This window comes from Artemia franciscana, chromosome 17, assembly GCF_032884065.1.
Source record: "Artemia franciscana chromosome 17, ASM3288406v1, whole genome shotgun sequence".
NCBI lineage: Eukaryota > Metazoa > Arthropoda > Branchiopoda > Anostraca > Artemiidae > Artemia > Artemia franciscana.
The window spans coordinates 13,523,752-13,546,119 of NC_088879.1; the positions used below are offsets into that span (position 1 = coordinate 13,523,752).

General features: G+C 34.7%; 1 protein-coding gene across 1 annotated transcript in view; it reads left to right on the forward strand.

The window, feature by feature from the left end:
• The window catches only part of LOC136037878 (exportin-T-like), a 96,655-nt gene that overhangs the window by 48,105 nt on the left and 26,182 nt on the right, over positions 1-22,368 (forward strand). The window contains exons 11-12 of the mRNA XM_065720731.1: positions 11,927-12,184; positions 18,790-18,975. Coding sequence (XP_065576803.1) covers positions 11,927-12,184; positions 18,790-18,975 — 444 coding nt within the window. The remainder of the gene's footprint in view (positions 1-11,926; positions 12,185-18,789; positions 18,976-22,368) is intronic.

Consider the following 22,368-nt stretch of genomic DNA (forward strand, 5'->3'; position numbering starts at 1 on the left):
AAGAAAATTGAAATAACTGCAAATGTACGGCTACAGATTGGTGCCTTAAAGAGAAATTAGATTCCTTCCTATTTTTGCATTTGCATCATTTAAAAACTTGTTTAAATTTCATTCAAACAGATTCTTTTTTAATACCGAGATATATCCCCCATGTGCCCTTCTGGCGTCCCCGTTGTATTTATGTCCCTGTGTCCCGGTATCTCGGTCTGTAATTTCTCTTTGAGTGTCCCGGTCGTCATTTATATTCCCTGTGTCCCGCTTGTCATTTGTGTCTCGGTGTCCCGGTCTGCAATCTCTCTTTGAGTGTCCCGGTCGTCATTTATATTCCTTGTGTCCCAGTGTCCCGGTCTATAACATACGACAATAGTTCAATTGTGTTGTTACTTTGTTCACGATCCCATTCTACACATATAGAAATAGAAGCAGTACGTTTAGGTGATGGCATTCCTAAATGCTTGAGAAGTTTCAATCACAAATCTTCAATCATAACTAAAGTGCAGTTATAAATTTCTGTTGTAAAGTCCAAGATCATATCTGACCTTTCTAGCCGTATTCGGTGTAGTATATTCTCAGCCATTTGCGATTTGTATTTCTCCCATAACTCTGTAGGAGATGAAGGAGAGCAACTTTCCCGGAAGACACGGGCTGTAATGTCATGTCTATGAACCGGCGATTGTCCAGGATGTAAAAGCTGTTGTATCTAATCCCAAGATGGATTATATATGTAAATGTAATAAATAACGAATCATTAATCTATAGGCATAATAGTTCATTGTGCTGCATTTCTTATCCATTTCTTTGTTAGTGGCTGTATTTATCAATTTAATATTAGGCGTTTTCAGGAGGATTGGCAGGGGTTGAGAAGAGGGGGATATGCTGGGGAAACTTTCCATCGAGGAATTTGTCATGGGGGAAGAAATTTTCCATGAAGGGAGGAGCGCAAGATTTACTAGCATTACTTAAAAAAAACAATGAAAAAGTTTTTTTCAGCTGGAAGTAAGCAGCAGCATTAAAAGTTAAAACGAACAGAAATTATTACCCATATGAGGGGCTCACCTCCTCCTATTACCTCGCCTCTTTACGCTAAAGTATTTTAAGTAATTTCAACTATTTATTCTGCGGCTTTTGTGATTCAGGGGCATTCTTAATGAATTGGGACAAAATTTAAGCTTTAGTGTAAAGAGCGAGGTACTGACGAGGGGGCGAACCCCCTCATATCTATCTATCTATCTATCTATCTATCTATATATATAAAAATAGGTTGTCTGTGTGTGTATGTGTGTGGGTCTGTCGAGTGACGTCATGTTCGTGTGTCGACTGACGTCATGATTTTGACTGACGAAATTACAGATCGGGACACAAATGACGACCGGGACATCTATCTATATATATAAAAATAAGTTGTCTGTGTGTGTGTGTGTGTGCGTCTGTCGAGTGACGTCATGTTCGGTGTCGACTGACGTCATGTTTTCGACTGACGAAATTACAGACCGGGACATCGGGACACAAATGACGACCGGGACACCGGGAATATAAATGACGATCGGGACACTCAAAGAGAAAGCGACCGGGACACAAGGTATGTTCGATTAGCAATCACCATCAACAAAGCACCGGGACACAAATGACGACCGGGACACAGGGGGTATAAATGACGACCAGGACATAAGTAAAAAAAAACTGAAAAAACTAAAAAAAGGTAAAAACTACAAAAAAGAAAAAGAAAAATGGCTATCTCAAAATTTTGATCTGTTTACTTTGGAGAAAAAATGAGCGTGGGAGGGGGCTTAGGTGCCCTCTAATTTTTTTGGTCACTTAAAAAGGGCACTAGAGCTTTTCATTTCCGTTAGAATGAGCCTTCTTGCGACATTCTAGGACACCTTGGTCGATACGATGACCCCTGGAAAAAAAACAAACAAAACAAATAAACACGCACCCGTGATTTGTCTTCTGGCAAAAAATACGAAATTCCTCATTTTTGTAGATAGGAGCTTGAAAAATTTTGCTAGAGGGTTCTCTGATACGCCGAATGTATTGGTGTGATTTTCGTTAAGATTATGTGACTCTTAGGGGGTGTTTTCCCCTATTTTCTAAAATGAGGCAAATTTTTTTGAGGCTCGTAACTTTTGGTGGCAAAGACTAAATTTGATGAAACTTAAATATTTAAAATCAGCATGAAAATCTGATTCTTTTGATGTATATTTTAGCATCAAAATTCCGTTTTTTAGAGTTTTGTTTACTATTGAGCCTGGTCGTTCTTTACTACAGTTCGTTACAACGAACTGTTTGATAGGATATTGTAGGGCATCGTAGCATCGATGAGTTTAATAAAAACTTCTCTTTGAAACGCCTTCTTATATACTTATAATGGATTATATGTAAATGTAATAAATGACGAATCATTAATCTATGGGCTTAATATTTCATTGCGCTGCATTTCTTATCCATTTCTTTGTTAGTGGCTGGATTTATCAATTTAATATTAAAGTGATAGCCGTCGGCTCCATCCCAAAAAATGATAGGATATTGTTGGGCATCGTAGCATCGATGAGTTTAATAAAAACTTCTCTTTGAAACGCCTTCTTATATACTTATAATGACGTCATACACAAAGCCTTTGACGTCATATAAAAATCACCGACCATAACGATTACCATTTCGTTGATAGTTGCGTATCAGTAGGCATCAATTCGATTGCTGTTTTGAACAGAAGCACTAAATTATCTATGAGGAAAAGATGTTGCAACTGGGAAACGATAGTTCTTTCAACGTCGTTCTTTTTTTTATCATCGGTATCACTTTCAAGTTGTTTGGTTTGTTTTACCTTGATTTGTCTTTTGTCACTATGAAATACATATCGCCGAACCTTAGTTTTTTTTTTTTTTTTTACTAAAATCTGGTAGGCATTGATGACCTTATCCAAGTCAAAATCCCAAACCAAATCATCATCGCAATCATTTTAAGTTTTGATACGTTTTGACTCTCGCTGTCCAGGTTGTTTCAGGTTACTCTTGTGATTCCTCGGCCCGCTTTCTTTTGGTGATTTCTCTTTGAGACGCCAGTCTGTTTTCAAGCTGTTGTTGTGATTCCTCGGCACGCTTTCTTTTCATACTTTCTCTATTAGCCGGAAGCCTGTTTTCACGCTGTTGTTGTGATTCCTCGGCACGCTTTCTTTTCTTACTTTCTCTATTAGCCGCAAGGCTTTTGGCATTAGCTCTTTGAGCAGCTTCCTCGGCTCTTTCTTCTGCCATTGTAGGTTCTTCTGTCACTTTAAGATCTATATTAAAAATTTCTCTTTGATGTTGTGATTCCTTGGCACACTTTCTTTTCATACTTTCTTTATTAGCCGCAAGCCTGTTTTCACGCTGTTGTGATTCCTCGGCACGCTTTCTTCTCTTACTTTCTCTATTAGCCCCAAGTCTTTTGGCATTAGCTGTTGTTGATATTTCTCGGCACGCTTTCTTTTCTTACTTTCTCTATTAGCCGCAAGGCTTTTGGCATTAGCTCTTTGAGCAGCTTCCTCGGCTGTTTCTTCTGCCATTGTAGGTTCTTCTGTCATTTTAAGCTCTATATTAAAAATTTGTCTTTGATGTTGTGATTCCTCGGCACGCTTTCTTTTCATACTTTCTCTATTAGCCGGAAGCCTGTTTTCACGCTGTTGTTGTGATACCTCGGCACGCTTTCTTTTCTTACTTTCTCTATTAGCCGCAAGGCTTTTGGCATTAGCTCTTTGAGCAGCTTCCTTGGCTGTTTCTTCTGCCATTGTAGGTTCTTCTGTCATTTTTAAGATCTATATTAAAAATTTGTCTTTGATGTTGTGATTCCTCGGCACGCTTTCTTTTCATACTTTCTCTATTAGCCGGAAGCCTGTTTTCACGCTGTTGTTGTGATACCTTGGCACGCTTTCTTTTCTTACTTTCTCTATTAGCCGCAAGGCTTTTGGCATTAGCTCTTTGAGCAGCTTCCTTGGCTGTTTCTTCTGCCATTGTAGGTTCTTCTGTCATTTTTAAGATCTATATTAAAAATTTTTGTTTGATGTTGTGATTTTTCGGCACGCTTTCTTTTCATACTTTCTCTATTAGACGCAAGCCCGTTTTCACGCTGTTGTTGTGATTCCTCGGCACGCTTTCTTTTCTTACTTTCTCTATTAGCCGCAAGCCTTTTGGCATTAGCTCTTTGAGCAGCTTCCTCGGCTGTTTCTTCTGCCATTGTAGGTTCTTTTGTCATTTTAAGATTTATATTAAAATTTTCTCTTTGATGTTATGATTCCTCGGCGCGCTTTCTTTTCATACTTTCTCTATTAGCCGCAAGCCTGTTTTAACGCTGTTGTTGTGATTCCTCGGCAGGCTTTCTTTTCTTACTTTCTCTATTAGCCGCAAGTCTTTTCGCATTAGCTCTTTGAGCAGCTTCCTCGGCTGTTTCTTCTGCCATTTGTAGGTTCTTCTTTTATTTTAAGATCTTTATTAGAAGTTTCTCTTTGATGTTGTGATTCCTCGGAACGATTACTTTTCATACTTTCTCTATTAGCCGCAAGCCTGTTTTCACGCTGTTGTTGTGATTCCTCGGCACGCTTTCTTTTCTTACTTTCTCTATTAGCCGCAAACCTTTTGGCATTAGCTCTTTGAGCAGCTTCCTCGGCTGTTTCATCTGCCATTGTAGGTTCTTCTGTCATTTTAAGATCTATATTAAAAATTTTCTTTGATATTGTGATTCCTCAGCACGCTTTCTTTTCATACTTTCTCTATTAGCTGCAAGCCTGTTCACGCTGTTGTATTGATTCCTCGGCACGCTTTCTTTTCTTACTTTCTCTATTAGCCGCGAGCCTGTTTTCACGTTGTTCTTGTGAATCCTCGCCACGCTTTCTTTTGGTAATTTCTCTTTGAGCCGTGAGCCTGTTTTCACGTTTTTCTTGTGTTTCCTCTGCACGAATTTTTCGGTAATTTCTATTTTAGCCGCGAGCCTGTTTTCACGTTGTTCTTGTGAATCCTCGCCACGCTTTCTTTTGGTAATTTCTCTTTGAGCCGTGAGCCTGTTTTCACGTTTTTCTTGTGTTTCCTCTGCACGAATTTTTCGGTAATTTCTATTTTAGCCGCTAGCCTGTTTTCACGTTGTTCTTGTGAATCCCCGGCACGATTTTTTTTGGTAATTTCTCTTTGAGACGCCAGCCTGTTTTCACGCTGTTCTTGTGATTCCTCGGCACGCTTTCTTTTCTTACTTTCTCTGTTAGCCGCAAGCCTTTTGGCATTAACTCTTTGAGCAGCTTCCTCGGCTGTTTGTTCTGCTATTATAGGATTTATACTAAAATTTATCTTTGAATTAACTCTTTGAGTAGCTTCCTCGGCTGTTTCTTCTGTCATTGTAAGATTTATACTAAAATTTCTCTTTGAATCGCCCCCTTATATACTTATAATGACGTCATATACAAATATATTCTCTGAGGCCAACCTAACTTTTATACATAATCCAAACATATGCGGACAAACACAAAACATGGTCAAACACACAAACTTACAACTTATATATATATATATATATATATATATATATATATATATATATATATATATATATATCTATATATATAAAAATAAGTTGTCTGTCTGTCTGTGGATGGATCAGGTGACGTCACCTGAAAAAACTGGATCAGGTGACGTCAAAACTGAAAAAACTAAAAAAAGGCAAAAACTACAAAAAAAACTAAAAACTAATAAAAAAAATAAAAAAGCTAACAAAAAAAAACAGCTACAAAAAAACTAAAAAGAAAAAAAAACTAAAAACTAATAAAAAAACTAAAAAATCTAAAAATCTAAATAAACTTAAAAAAGAAAAAAAAAGGAAAAAAATAAAGGAGAAAAACAAAACTAAAAAACGAATGTATATACAGACCGGTACACCGGGATACAAATGACGACCGGGACACAGGGAATATAAATGACGACCGGGACACAGGGACACAACTACAACGGGGACACCGGGGGAAACAGGGGGACATAAATGACGACCGGGACAAAAAAACTAAAAAGAAAAAAAAACTAAAAACTAATAAAAAAACTAAAAAATCTAAAAATCTAAATAAACTAAAAAAGAAAAAAAAAGGAAAAAAATAAAGGAGAAAAACAAAACTAAAAAACGAATGTATATACAGACCGGTACACTGGGATACAAATGACGACCGGGACACAGGGAATATAAATGACGACCGGGACACAGGGACACAACTACAACGGGGACACCGGAGGAAACAGGGGGACATAAATGACGACCGGGACAAAAAAACTAAAAAGAAAAAAAAACTAAAAACTAATAAAAAAACTAAAAAATCTAAAAATATAAATAAGCTAAAAAAGAAAAAAAAAGGAAAAAAATAAAGGAGAAAAACAAAACTAAAAAACGAATGTATATACAGACCGGGACACCGGGATACAAATGACGACCGGGACACAGGGAATATAAATGACGACCGGGACACAGGGACACAACTACAACGGGGACACCGGGGGAAACAGGGGGATATAAATGACGACCGGGACAGGGAATGGTCGATTAGCAATCACCATCAACAAAGCTCAAGGGCAATCATTAGAATCATGAGGTATAGATCTGAATACAGATTGTTTTCCCATGGACCATTATATGTTGCATGTTCAAGAGTCGGTAAACCTGACAATCTATTTATATGCAAAGACAATGGGACAGCAAAGAATGTTGTATATTCGCAAGTTTTACGTAGTTAAAACCATATATATATATATATATATATATATATATATATATATATATATATATATATATATATATATATATATATATATATATATATATATCTATCTATATTCACAGGTGGGACATAGGGACACAACTACAATGGCGCGTAACTATTATGGCGCGTAACGACTTACGCGCGCGGGGGGGCTTATATATATATATATATATATATATATATATATATATATATATATATATATATATATATATATATATATATATAAAATAAGTTGTCTGTCTGTCTGTCTATCTGTCGAGTGTCTATCTGTCGTGTTTGTCCGCATATCACGTCTGAATTATTTCACATTAATACAAAAGTAGAAAAAAAAAACTAAAAAAGGTAAAAACTAAAAAGAAAAAAGATAAAAACTAAAAAAGCTAAAAAAAAGGTAAAAACCAATAAAAAACTAAAAAGAAAAAAAGGAAAAAAACTAGAAATTTATTTCATCATATACCAATTCAAAAACGAATGTATATACAGACCGGGACACCGGGGCACAAATGACGACCGGGATACTCAAAGAGAAACTACAGACTGGGACACAGGGACACAACTACAAAGGGGACGCCGGGGGGCAAAGGGGGATATATAAATGACGACAGGGACACAGGGAATGTTCGATCAGCAATCACCATCAACAAAGCTCAAAAGCAATCATTAGAATCATGAGGTATAGATCTGAGTACGGATTGTTTTTCCCATGGACAATTATATGTTGTATGTTCAAGATTCGGTAAACCTGACAATCTATTTTTATGCACAGACAATGGGACAGCGAAGAATGCTGTATATTTGCAAGTTTTACGCAGTTAAAAACATATATATATATATATATATATCATTTAAAAAGAAATCACCAATGCAGCAGCACAAACACATAAAAAAAAGAAAAAGAAAAAAAAAAGACGTAAGGAGAAAAGGGAGACTGTTTTCCAAAATCAATGATAAGTATAGACCAGCACTTGAATTAGGCCTTAACCCTCTTCATCCATACAATCACATAGGTCAAACAGCGTAGCCATACACAATTAACCATAAAGAATAATCCATGGACAGGCAGTCATGTCGTCAATAAGTATAAGTCGTCATTTACCAAACAATAGAAAAAATAATAAAGATAAATAATTCAGAGGCAACAACCCAATGCAAGGGCTCATCAGGAGGATACACTTGCCTATAGGGTTTCGCCACTTTAAATTCTCTACCCAGCAAAGTGTTGTGGCTACCACAGAATATCCATGGCATTTCCGTGTCAGGTATCTCCCCCAAAATACATGCCTATGAAAAAAAAAGCAAATGTAAAACAACCAAGTAACACCAAAACAAGCTTGTCCTGTTAATATATCCCTCTTTTTAGCAACAATATGTAAACTAAATATGATAAATTTTACCAAATCACAAATATTAACACATTGCAAAAAAAAATTGAATGAACTAAACAATTATAGAATTCATCGTTACCATGTGGCTATTTTTAAAAAAATTCGCTCTATTAGAAACACAATTCAAAATAAATGGCGCTGCATCATCATTTGTCGAACCTCCGAAATTAGTTGAAAATTTCTTTAAGTATTTCCAGATAATTCTTTTGATATTTATTTAAAAGTTCGTTATAATGAAAACTAAATTTTTTAAATTGCCAAGTTAATTTATTTGCAGAAAAACCTCTTGATATCAATTTTTGGCTTAAGATTTTACATCTATTTTTAAAATCAATATAATTACTACAAATCCTTGCATAACGAAGTAGCTGTGAGAAAAACGCCGAATACGTGATATTTGAGTGTATTTTACTTTCAGGGAATGGGAAACTAATCACTTCAAAATCAAAATCATCCGTTTTATTATACATTTTAAAACTTAATTTATTATTATCACAAATATTCAATCTCCGACAAGTGTTTATGAAATCTGATGGATTGTTTTGGTAGATATCTTGATTACAAAATAATAACCTCTCCCAATCCTCAAAGACGTTGGATCAATATACAATCTATAATGTTCAGCTAGAACTTTTACGTGCCGTCAAACATAGTTGAGATTCAATAAATTTTTGGTTATATTATTATGACAAGAATTTATTTGATTAGGGATGAATCTGCAAAAGGTGAAACTAATTCACCTGATCCTACTGGCTCGGCAAATTTTACTGATGAATTTTGAGAGTTGGTGACCCCCTCTATCCCCCTATCCATCCTGTTTGACACATCATCTTTCAAAGATGCTATAACATTTCCTCTTGAAAAATACTACACAGGGATATTAGTTCCTTCCCATCAAATTTTATCATGTTTCATAGCCTCCTCTGATAGACCATCAAGTTTTACCTATGTTCATAGTTCTCTTGATAATAAAAATATTGGGACTGAGCTTTATATGCTTAGGAAATTTTTGAAAATATCATAAAAATAAAAGTTATATTACAAAATAAAGAGAAGAACTATCGGAATTTTATGCATCGATATTGACTTCCAAAATCATTTCCTAGATATCTAGAAATAGAATATTTGGATTTAGAATTTTGATCTTGAAGAAAAAAAATCATGTGTTCGAGGTAATTCAATGTTGACTAGATATTATTTGATCCCTAAGAAATTAACTTCTGGAGCTTAGACAGATTCGTCTCAATTCTTTTGTATGTTAGTTAGAAGGTTAAAAGATTATTTCCAATTTTTGTAAAAGATCGCGGGAGATTTGATGAGCTTCTTATGAGCTTTTACTTGTTGTTTCAATATACTCCTTAATAAACAGTTAAAAAAATTTTATGAATGCAGTAGTGTTGCTAAAAATCAAGTAAAATCAAGAACAAACCAAATCTGGACCGCAAGTTATTCTTAGTGGTGAAGTTTGTTTTTCAGGTGTTATTATTTGAAATATTGTACCAGTTTTTCTATATTTTCATTTTGTTTATTTATTTGAGGAATATTGACAGTTTAAGGTTTAAGTGGCTTTCACGCTGCATAAGTATTTTTTATCCTAAATGGTCAAGTTAGATTACGTTAAGCAATGCCACATAAGCAAGCCAAGTATTGGTATGCATTTTAGACTCGTAAAATCAACCAAGAAGTTTTGTCTAGTTCAGTAGAAGAAATGTTTTCAAAGAAAGGTCTAAACGACGGATTATCTAACCAGCAAAACTGTTTATTACCTTTTCAGGGCAGACATCAATGTTCCTATAGACGGCCAGGAAGGCCAAACCACTCAGCTCTCTTGTCCTGTTTAATTTCCTAGCCAATCTGGTACAATCTTGCAACCTCTTTCTTCGGAGGATTGAATTCTCATAAACGATTTCACAACACACACTATAGAATGCATAAGCCTAGTGATTTTTGATATTCCTCTTAGCAACCTGGATTTTTACGTGCATTTTAAGACCAGTTTAGGATTCTAAGAAGTATTTAGGGGGGGGGGGGGGGTAACCCTCCTCTCCTCTTGGATACAACCCTGATTTTAAGTGTGACCTTTTATGCTCAAGCAGGTCCTTTCGCGCTCATAAAGGAACATACTTACTATAAATCCGCCGCAGTCTAGAACAGAACGGACTCGAGCTGTAGAAATCGAAAGTTCAAAATCACGTTTTGAAAAGAAACAAAATGTCAATTGAGTAATAAACATCATTTGAAGCCGTTTCTTAAATGGTAACCTAATGCTAAAAATCTTAATGTTTAGTCCAAAAAATTAAAGAAATTTTGAAAATTAACATGAAATCCCTGTAAACGGGGATTGGATTGGTGTGAAAACTACTCCATTAGATTTTCCGTACCCGGAAACCCGTACGATGGAATTACAAGCAAACCTGAAAATCCTCTTCTCGCAGGAAAAACAGTAATTAGTTTCTTTTTTATTCTTCTGATTAGTTTCTTTTTTTTTATCCACTAGGAAATTGTAGTAAAATGCATAGGGGCTGAATGGCAAAATAATTTGTCTCGGAAGGGGCTCATTCTATTGGAAGTTGAAAAGCTTCGACTAGATATTTGTTTGAATATATAGAATAAAGACAAATAAAATTATTTGTTGAATAGTAGTTGAAAAATTTAAAAATAGCTTGGGACAGATGGTTGCCATAATGGTAAGTCTAGACGCACGGTAAAACTGTCACTCACAATAAATGATCTACGTTTCATGACTTATAAAATAAACTTTACAATATGTTCGAATAAATGATTATTATCTAAATTGTTGCAATCATTATTGCATGCCGTAACTTACAAAGTCTGTTGCTGAAACGACTCACAATCTTTTTGTTTGCTTTATAGGCAACGGAGCTCATCAAAGTTTTTCTCTTTTAAATAGGCTCAAACTGTTAAAATGGATGTAAGGATGAATGAGCGCTACTACTACTGGTACTCCTTCCAACAACCCATCGTAGTGCTAAACCCCCCTAGGCCAACACATTACGTATCCTTCGCCCTAATTGGTTCAAAGCGTCAGTATACTACCTCTTGGGAAATTTTATTTTCGTCACATCTTCTCTTATGACCTCGTCCTACCCCTGATGAGGCCCTAGCTGGCTCGTCAAAAAGTACAAATTTTGCCTTTATCTTTTATTTTGTTGCCACAGCTGAGTTAAACTCTGGGTGCCGTATTAACATGTTGAGATCAAACCCACTACGCCACGACTGGACACCCTGTCTTCCTCCAGCCTCTGAAAAAATTTGGCCATGTGTCTTAACCTTTTATTTATTATAGTCTTGAAAATGGAAATTAAACAATTTTTTTAACAGTTTTGTGTCTTATGTACTGTCGTACAAAAGAGTACCTAAAATTGCCCTTAGATGGCTCAATTAGAGAATATGTCAGTTTCTTCATCGACCTATCTTTTTCAAAATGTTGGACACAAAAATCATGCCATCAAAACTGACCTTTCAGGCTTAATGCTTCAGGATATGAAAAACAAATTAAGGAAAATTGGCAATTGCAAATAGGAAAAGTGTCCAGATTTTGGCAAAAGTAATGTGTGTTGTCGAAAATATCAATTATTATCAAGAACTCCGATGTAGCGATATGATGCTGGTGAGTTTTGATATTTGTTAGTTACTGTTGCTAAATTTCCTATTTTCGCGTATAGTTGAGAGAATCAATTGACTTAAATTTTATGTTCGTATTTTGGGTTATCAGATGTCTATTCTATATTCAGCTAATTTCAAATATCTGTTTCAGATACAAATTGTAATGATGGATTTCCTTTTGAATCATGACATGGACGCATTCAAAACCGTTTTGGATCAAGTCCAAAGAGAAGCAGAACCTGATATTGTTGCACTCGACAAAGTGGCTGCACATTCTGTCAACGCCTTCACCTGGTGCAGCGAAGCATTTAGCAATCGGCTAGAAATGAGAGTTGTTGGTCCAGAATGTGAAACACCTCATTCGGCTTTATTTGTTCAAGCTTTAGAAATTTTTGTCAAGTTTGCTGAGGTTTAATTTTTTTTTATGCTTATTTTGATTTATCTATTTACAAAAACAATGTATATTTTTTATGCTATTATGCCCTCTTTATTTCGTCTTTACTGAAAGACTGCTCAAGACAGACCTGTCGTTCATGGTAGAGCTAGTGTTAAAGTGCCAAGGAAATTGAAATGTTTGAATCGATTAAGTGGATACTAATTTAACTATATGTCTTTAAAATTCGTACCCATATTTTATTCGATAAAAAATCCGTTTTTTAACAAATATCCTTTCTGTTGCAGGACATAAAAGGTGAACCTTTGGATGATCGTTTGCAGCTATAGTTACCCCAAACGTGTCTTGGACCAATCTGCTGAAGATATTCTCCCTGGAGACCTATTTTGTGACAAAATCATACCAGAGTGTATAAATTTAGTTTCAAAAACTTTTCAATTGTCGCAACTTATTTTGCGACCTATTTTGGACGAATTTTTCCAAAATAGTTGTGGACTTATGTTCTAAAGCCACAGGGGGAACTTATTCAGGCTGGAAAAAGAGGAAAATATTGCTGCAGTAAGGGACTCAGTAGGACGCAGCCCTAGAAAATCAGTACGTAGACACAGCCAAGAACTCGGAATGACAAGGGAGTCTGTGGCGTGTTCTCACGTTTAATTGGACAGTGTAGTCCCTCACTACAACAATGTTTTCTTCTTTCCTTGCACTCTCTTTCCTGCCTGAATAAGTTCCTCCTGTGGCTTTAGAAATAAGTCCACTACCGTCCCATGCTCACTGAATTTCGTAACCCAAGTAACAATCGTGATTTTGGTGGAAAGTTGCGACAATGGAAGTTTTCGAAACTGAATTTGTACGCTATGGTATGATTTTGTTGCAAAATAGATCTCCAGAGAGGACATCGCCTGCTGATTGGTCCAAGACATTTTTGGGATAACTATAGCTGCAAACGATCATCCAAAGGTTCACCTTTTATGTCCTGTAACAGAAAGGATAATTGTTAAAAAATGAATTTTTTATCGAATAAAATATGGGAACAAATTTTAAAGCTATATAGTTAAATTAGTATCCACTTAATCGATTCAAACATTTCAATTTCCTTGGCACTTTAACACTAGATCTTTACCATTACCGATTCGAGTGTGTCCTGGTAAGGTTAATCTTTTTAATGTTTTAATGAAACACGTTGCGACATTATAGTGTCAGGTTATTTTGTTTTTCTTGATTAATTTTGTAAAGATGTAGCATCTTAAATTATTGAAAAAGAAGTCTGCAGATATTTTTTCGTGTTTTTTTTTTAACAGGCTTATGGATGCCATAAGACATTTGCGTCACCCTATGCGAATCTTTTTGGGTTTCCCTGTAATTATAATAAAATAGAGTAACTTTTTATTTACTATAAGACATGAACACTGTTGATAAACGAAAACGCAAATGCCATATGGCATCCATAAGCCCATTGCCTGTTACAAAAAAAAACACGAAAAAATATCTGCAGACTTCTTTTTCAATAATTTAAGATGCTACATCTTTACAAAATGAATCAAGAAAAACAAAATAACCTGACACTATAATGTCGCAACGTGTTTCATTAAAACATTAAAAAGATTAACCTTACCAGGACACACTCGAATCGGTAATGGTAAAGAGTTCCATATTTTTGGTCTAATGTAACGAAAGCTAAAATTGGCCCTATTAGTTGGTCGCAATTCATGTGAAACAAGTTCTGCTTATTTATTTGCATAAGTCAGTGTGTTAACACTGGTGAAAATTTGGTGCTGCCTTAAAAGCTTCATAATTTTGAAACCACCGAAACAAAAATTCTAAAAAAACATGTTGTCCAGGTATCAATAGACCTAAGATTGGTTCATTGCGTTAAAATATTCTTGTCAATATTAATTTCATCGTGTTCTGTACCAATCATTTTTGGCTTATTTGGTGGTTAAACCATGGAATCATCGGTAGCAATTCAATCATTTCAAGTTCTTTCAGAATTTTTGTTTTTCAGCTTCTTTGTTTTTATTGTTTAACCAAACTGATGTTCATTTGACTTATTAATTTCTCTCTCAAGTGAAAGAGTCTGACCGTGTTTTTATTTCAATCCCGAATGGTGTATTGGATTGAAAGTGGGTTCTCTTAGATTTTTCGACGACAGTTTTCGGCAAAAAGAGGATAACATTTGGTAAATTGGTGGCAAGCTTTAGTTTTGCTGCTAACTGCAATTTTCATTCCCTAAAATTGGGTTGAATTGACTCGGTCTTGTATTTAGTTGGCTATTGGCCTGGTTGAAGTTAAGATTTTTGCAATCTTTGCTCTTTTGGCTTGATTGTAGTTTAGATTTGTTCAGGTTACTTACACTTATACAAAACTATGAAGCAAAATAAACAAGCCATTAAGATTCTGGTGTTCTAACCTGTCAACAAAAAAAGTTGAAAAATATCGGGCTAATCTCCCCCCCCCCCCCTGGACAGTGTCTAAGAATTACAAACTTGGCTCTCTTCTTTGCTACCTATTTAATATGTATCGCAAATTGTAATAAATTGTAGAATCATTATGTGCTAAACCCCACCTCATTTTTGAAAATGTCATGCTTTTTAACTTTCAATGGACTTTAAATCACAAGAAAGGTCCTATTGCCTATAAGTGTTTAAGGCCCTTCCAACGAATAAAGCACATTCTCAGTCAGTATGATTAGGTCTAGAAATGATTCCGACTGTGTTATTTTTAGCATGTTCGATGTTGATTCGACCACAGGAGTCAGGCTAAATTCTATTTAAACATTTGAGTTTCCAAAATGCAAGTTAATCATTTGTGGGGTACGTGCCTCAGATTTGGCACCATGGTATCTTATAAATCACAGTGTAAATATATACCAGTAGCGAAATCTTTTTCCAAACATGACACACATTTCATAGCGCGTAATTAGAATCTGAGCAAATACTTGAGAGCCATAGCTTCAGTTGCGACTTGGTTTCAAGCGGAAACATTTCTCATTGTGCGTCCGTGAAAACGGGGTCATGAATCTTTTGTGGTTTTCGATCTATGTCTAAAACTTTCAACGAGTAGTATAGGACTTTTCGCCACTTTGTATTATCTTTACTGTGCTTATATTTTATGTATATATATAAGTTTATATATATTGATATATATATATATATATATATATACTAGCTGTTGGGGTGGCGCTTCGCGCCCCCCCCAAGCCCCCCCGCGCGCGTAAGTCGTTACACGCCATAATAGTTACGCGCCATTGTAGTTGTGTCCCTATGTCCCACCTGTGAATATAGATATATATATATATATATACTAGCTGTTGGGGTGGCGCTTCGCGCCACCCCAACACCTAGTTGGTGGGGGCGCTTCGCGCCCCCCCCCCCAAGCCCCCCCGCGCGCGTAAGTCGTTACGCGCCATAATAGTTACGCGCCATTGTAGTTGTGTCCCTATGTCCCACCTGTGAATATAGATAGATATATATATATATATATATATATATATATATATATATATATATATATATATATATATATATATATATATATATATATATATATATATATATATGGTTTTAACTACGTAAAACTTGCGAATATACAACATTCTTTGCTGTCCCATTGTCTTTGCATATAAATAGATTGTCAGGTTTACCGACTCTTGAACATGCAACATATAATGGTCCATGGGAAAACAATCTGTATTCAGATCTATACCTCATGATTCTATGGTGATTGCTAATCGACCATTCCCTGTCCCGGTGTCCCGGTCGTCATTTACATCCCCCTGTTTCCCCCGGTGTCCCCGTTGTAGTTGTGTCCCTGTGTCCCGGTCGTCATTTATATTCCCTGTGTCCCGGTCGTCATTTGTATCCCGGTGTCCCGGTCTGTATATACATTCGTTTTTTAGTTGTGTTTTTCTCCTTTATTTTTTTCCTTTTTTTTTCTTTTTTAGATTTTTTAGTTTTTTTATTAGTTTTTAGTTTTTTTTTCTTTTTAGTTTTTTTGTCCCGGTCGTCATTTATATCCCCCTGTTTCCCCCGGTGTCCCCGTTGTAGTTGTGTCCCTGTGTCCCGGTCGTCATTTATATTCCCTGTGTCCCGGTCGTCATTTGTATCCCGGTGTACCGGTCTGTATATACATTCGTTTTTTAGTTTTGTTTTTCTCCTTTATTTTTTTCCTTTTTTTTCTTTTTTTAGTTTATTTAGATTTTTAGTTTTTTTAGTTTTTTTTGTTTTTTTAGTTTTTTAGCTTTTTTACTTTTTTTATTAGTTTTTAGTTTTTTTGTAGTTTTTGCCTTTTTTTTAGTTTTTTCAGTTTTTTTTTAGTTTTTTATTGGTTTTTACCTTTATTTTAGCTTATTTTTCAGTTTTTTCCTTTTTTTTAGTTTTTTTTAGTTTTTAGTTTTTTTAGTTTTTTACTTTTTTTAGTTTTTTTAGTTTTTTAGCTTTTTTATTTTTTTTATTAGTTTTTAGTTTTTTTGTAGTTTTTGCCTTTTTTTTAGTTTTTTTAGTTTTTTAGCTTTTTTTTATTAGTTTTTAGTTTTTTTTGTAGTTTTTGCCTTTTTTTAGTTTTTTTAGTTTTTTAGCTTTTTTATTTTTTTTATTAGTTTTTAGTTTTTTTTGTAGTTTTTGCCTTTTTTTAGTTTTTTCAGTTTTGACGTCACCTGATCCAGTTTTTTCAGGTGACGTCACCTGATCCACGATCCACTTTTTTTTATTAGTTTTTAGTTTTTTTTGTAGTTTTTGCCTTTTTTTAGTTTTTTTAGTTTTTTAGCTTTTTTATTAGTTTTTAGTTTTTTTTGTAGTTTTTGCCTTTTTTTAGTTTTTTTAGTTTTTTAGCTTTTTTATTTTTTTATTAGTTTTTAGTTTTTTTTGTAGTTTTTGCCTTTTTTTAGTTTTTTCAGTTTTGACGTCACCTGATCCAGTTTTTTCAGGTGACGTCACCTGATCCATCCATCCACAGACAGACAACTTATTTTTATATATATAGATATATATATATATATATATATATATATAAATAAGTTGTCTGTGTGTGTGTGTGTGTGTGTGTGTGTGTGTGTGTGTGTGTGTGTGTGTGTGTGTGTGTGTGTGTGTGTGTGTGTGTGTGTGTGTGTGTGTGTGTGTGTGTGTGTGTGTGTGTGTGTGTGTGTGTGTGTGTGTGTGTGTGTGTGTGTCGACTGACGTCATGAAGTTAGTTGTCGTCATGTTTGTTATGACGATGACGTCATTAAAGGTATTTAAGTCATTCGTTCACGGAAAAATGTTTAATCGTAAAATGACTGAACAACCTACACTGGCAACAGCCGAGGAAGCTGCTCAAAGAGTCTATGCCAAAAAAGTTGCTGCTGATAGAGAAAGTAAGAAAAGAAAGCGTGCCGAGGAATCCCAAGAACAGCAAGAAAACAGGCTTGCGGCTAAAGAACGCTAAACCGCGCAGTTAGATGAAAATCCACCTGGACAGCGAGAGTCAAAACATATCAAACTGATAGCGATGATGATTGGGTTCGGGATTTTGACTTGGATAAGTTCATCAATGCCAACCAGATTTAAGTTAAAAAAACAAAGGTTCGGCGATATGTACTTCATAGTGACGCTGAAAAATAAAGAAGAAAAAGAAAACTGAAAAAAGAAAAAAGGTAAAAAACTAAAAAGAAAAAACACTCAAAGAGAAATTACAGACCAGGACACAAATGACGACCGAGACAGAGGGAATATAGATGACGACCGAGAACCTCAAAAAGAAATTACAGACTGGGACACCCGGACACAAATCATGACCGGGACACAACTACAACAGGGGCGCCGGGGGCACAGGCGGGATATATAAATGACGACCGGGACACAGGGGTTGTTCGAATAGAAATTACAGACCGGGACACAAATGACGACCGGGACACAGGGAATTTAAATGACGACCGGGACGCTCAAGGAGAAATTACAAACTGGGACACCGGGACACAAATGACGTCCGGGACACAGGGAATATAAATGACGACCGGGACACAGGGGCACATCATTAGAATAACGAGGTATAGATCTGAATACGGATTGTTTTTTCCATGGACAATTATATGCTGCATGTTCAAGAGTCAGTAAACCTGACAATCTATTTATATGCACAGACAGTGGGACAGCGAAGAATGTTGTATATTCGCATGTTTTACGTAGTTAAAAACATATATTTATATCTATCTCTTTTCACAGGTGGGAAACAGGGACACAACTACAATGGCGCGTAACGACTTACGCGCGCGGGGGGGCGCGAAGTGCCACCCCAACAGCTAGTATATATATATATATATATATATATATATATATATATATATATATATATATATATCATGAAAAGAGAAATCACCAATGCTACAGCACAAACACAAAAAAAAAAAAAAAAGACAGAAGGAGAAAAGGAAGACTGTTTTCCTAAATTAGTGATTAATATAGACCATATATATATATATATATATATATATATATATATATATATATATATATATATATATATATATATATATATATATATATATATATATAATGCTTTTATTTTATATTTATTTTATATTTATTTGCTTTTATTATAATGCCTCAGATTTGGAACCATGGTCTATTAAAAATTATATTTTCCAGATTCCAACAGTGCTGCCAGAATTTCAGGGAGCTCTCCGGCGGTATTGTCATCGACTAGTTTTTTGTTTAGATAAAGATATTTTACAATTTATGCCTGCTATATCAAAGACTTTGCTACGATCTAGGGATGCGACTAGTCTCAGTGAAAATTGGTTTTTAATTAATCAAATGACTTCCAAATTTAAGGTAAGAATCTTTTTTCTTTCCTTAAACCTAACTTACACAAATAATCTCTCTTAGTTTATATTATGTTGATCTACTAGCCGGAGATATATTAACTTTGAAAAAGCATCTTGCTAAGTACGATGTTTCTTGGCGGTGATTCTCGATGACCATCGAGTGTTCTTGATGGCTTGGAAAATGATTTTGATTTATTTATTGATAAGTGGTGTAAGAAAGAGAACAAAAATAAAGAGAGTTTTCAAAGTTGGAAGAATTTAATTATTAGTAGAATAAGAAATAAAATATATTCTAACTTAAAAAATAGTAACACTAAATCATTATTTTATAATGCGAAGATTAAACAAGCAATTGCTAATCTAAAGAATGAATTTGTAATTGTGCCAGTGGATAAAGCTAATAATAATTTTGCCATAATTTGTCAGAAGCTGTATTGTGATATCTTAAAAAGGGAGTTATGCACAAAAAATGTTTACGAAAAGGTAAATATAGAGGATGAGAATTAAAAATAGAGGATGGAATAGAGGATGAGAATATAAATGAAAAGACTGAAGAAAATTTTTTAAAAATTTTAATATTAAAATAAATGACAATGATAAAAAGTTCCCTTTCCTATATTGGACTGTAAAATTTCATAAGAATCCCCCTAAACCACGGTTTATTGCTGGAGCAGCTAAATGTCCAACCCGCATTGCTGCTACTGACCTCTCTTTAATTTTAAAGGAAATTGTAAATAAACTTAAAACCTATTGTTCTGGTATTAAAAAATTTTCGAATTTTAATCCATATTGGAGTGTTAATAATTCACTGCAGGTGATAGATTCATTAACAATGGTTTCAGCTAAAAGAATTGAGTCTTTCGATTTTGCGACAATGTATACTAATTTATCACTTAATGTAGTGTTTGATAATTTAAAAACTGTTATCAATAAATCTTTCCTCTTATCTAGTAAAAGGTTCTTAAAAATAGACACTTATAATAAAAAAGCTATATGGACAAATTGCTTTAATACTACAGTTAACTTGAGATGTTACAGCTTGGATATGATTTTTGAGTTATTAGAATTTGTTTTATACAATACTTATATACGATTTGGTGGTGATTTGTACAAGTAAATTGTGGGAATTCCCATGGGGGGGAATGCCAGCCCATTTATAGCTGACTTGTTTTTAAGTCAACTAGAATATAAATATATGATGGATAAGAATAATCCAATTAATTTAAAACATGTTTTGGTCTTAAATTGTAAGGATTTCATTGATATTTCTAAAAATATATATCCATCAGAGCTTATTCTTGAACCTAGTCATGGCGCTGGTCATGAAGATCATTTCTTAGATTTAAATATTAATATTTGTGATAATAATAAATTAAGTTTTAAAATGTATAATAAAACGGATGATTTTGATTTTGAAGTGATTAGTTTCCCATTCCCTGAAAGTAATATACACTCAAATATCACGTATTCAGCGTTTTTCTCACAGTTACTTCGTTATGCAAGGATTTGTAGTAATTATATTGATTTTTAAAATAGATGTAAAATCTTAAGCCAAAAATTGATATCAAGAGGTTTTTCTGCAAATAAATTAACTTGGCAATTTAAAAAATTTAGTTTTCATTATAACGAACTTTTAAATAAATATCAAAAGAATCATCTAGAAATACTTAAAGAAATTTTCAACTAATTTCGGAGGTTCGAGAATTGTTGTTGCAGCGCCATTTATTTTGAATTGTGTTTCTAATTGAGCGGATTTTTTTTTAAATTAGCCACATGGTAAAGATGAATTCTATAATTGTTTAGTTCATTCAGATTTTTTGCAATGTGTTAATATTTGTGATTTGGTAAAATTTATTATATTTAGTTTACCTATTGTTGCTAAAAAGAGGGATATATTAACAGGATAAGCTTGTTTTGGTGTTACTTGGTTGTTTTACATTTGCTGTTTTTTTTTTTTTTTTTCATAGGCATGTATTTTGGGGGTGATACCTGACACGGAGATGCCATAGATATTCTGTCGTAGCCACAACACTTGGCTGGGATAGAGAATTTAAAGTGGCGAAACCCTATATAGGTCAGTGTATTCTCCTGATGAGCCCTTGTGAATATTTTTTCTATTGTTTGGTAAATGACGACTTATACTTATTGACGACATGACTGCCTGTCCATGGATTATTCTTTATGGTTGATTGTGTATGGCTATGCTGTTTGACCTATGTGATTGTATGGATGAGTAGGGTTAAGGCCTCATTCAAGTGCTGGTCTATATTAATCACTAATTTAGGAAAACAGTCTTCCTTTTCTCCTTCTGTCTCTCTCTTTTTTTTTCTTCTTCTTTTTTTTTGTGTGTTTATGCTGTTGCATTGGTGATTTCTCTCTCTCTCTCTCTCTATATATATATATATATATATCTATATATATATATCTATATATATATATATATATATATATATATATATATATATATATATATATATATATATATATATATATATATATATATGTATATATATGGTCTAATACTTAGCCAGAGGATTTCATCATACTCGGATAAACTAGGGACTCGAATAACCTTTGAGTAAAGGTTACTCTTAGTAAAGAATAAAACACTGCCACCTTTTTTTCAAGTGGGTGGTCTAGAGGACGTAGTTTAATAAACTCTTCATAATTTGTCTGGCGCAGGGATCTGGGTCATGGAACTATACAGCAGTAATAGCTATAATATCTATTAGATTTGATTCTGAAAGCACATTGAGTTCGGTAAGCTTTTCAAAATTAAGACTTTCAGCATTAGTAACTAAAAGTCTAGGAAAAACGTACCGATTGGGGAATCGCGACAGCGAGACTTGGTGAGTTTGAGGATTTCCTGGGTGGATTTTTAATCTAATGTTATGATGCTTTGGAGAAGAAGGGTAAGAAACTATTTACCCTGAGGATTTGGAGGTGGGGGACGGGCAAGGATATGAACCAAGCATGATGAGGAACGTGCAACTTATTTCCAGTTGACAGGAAGTGAGAGACATTAGGATTTATTACAAGACAATTATTAAATGCAATAAGTCACAAACCTGAGTCATGTTGACAGGGTAGGCACGAGGAATAAAACGAATGGGCCGGAGGTGGTGTTTCATGGAGATAGGATAAGGAGTCGAATTGGGAGGATTTTTTATAGAGAGGAAAGGGGGAGATGGGAAGTCAAGAAGGGGGTGGAAAAGGGAAGAGTGATGGGAAGTTTCTGGGAGGCGGGAGGTCAGATTTACTTTGGCAAATGACTTGTGGAGGCCCGAACCAGTCAACAACATCTGGGGCGCATAGAGCGGATAGGATATGCAATGAGGTTTTCGACAGGGTGGGAGATGAGTAAGAGGGGATTGGGTGTGGTGGTGATTTGACTGGCCGT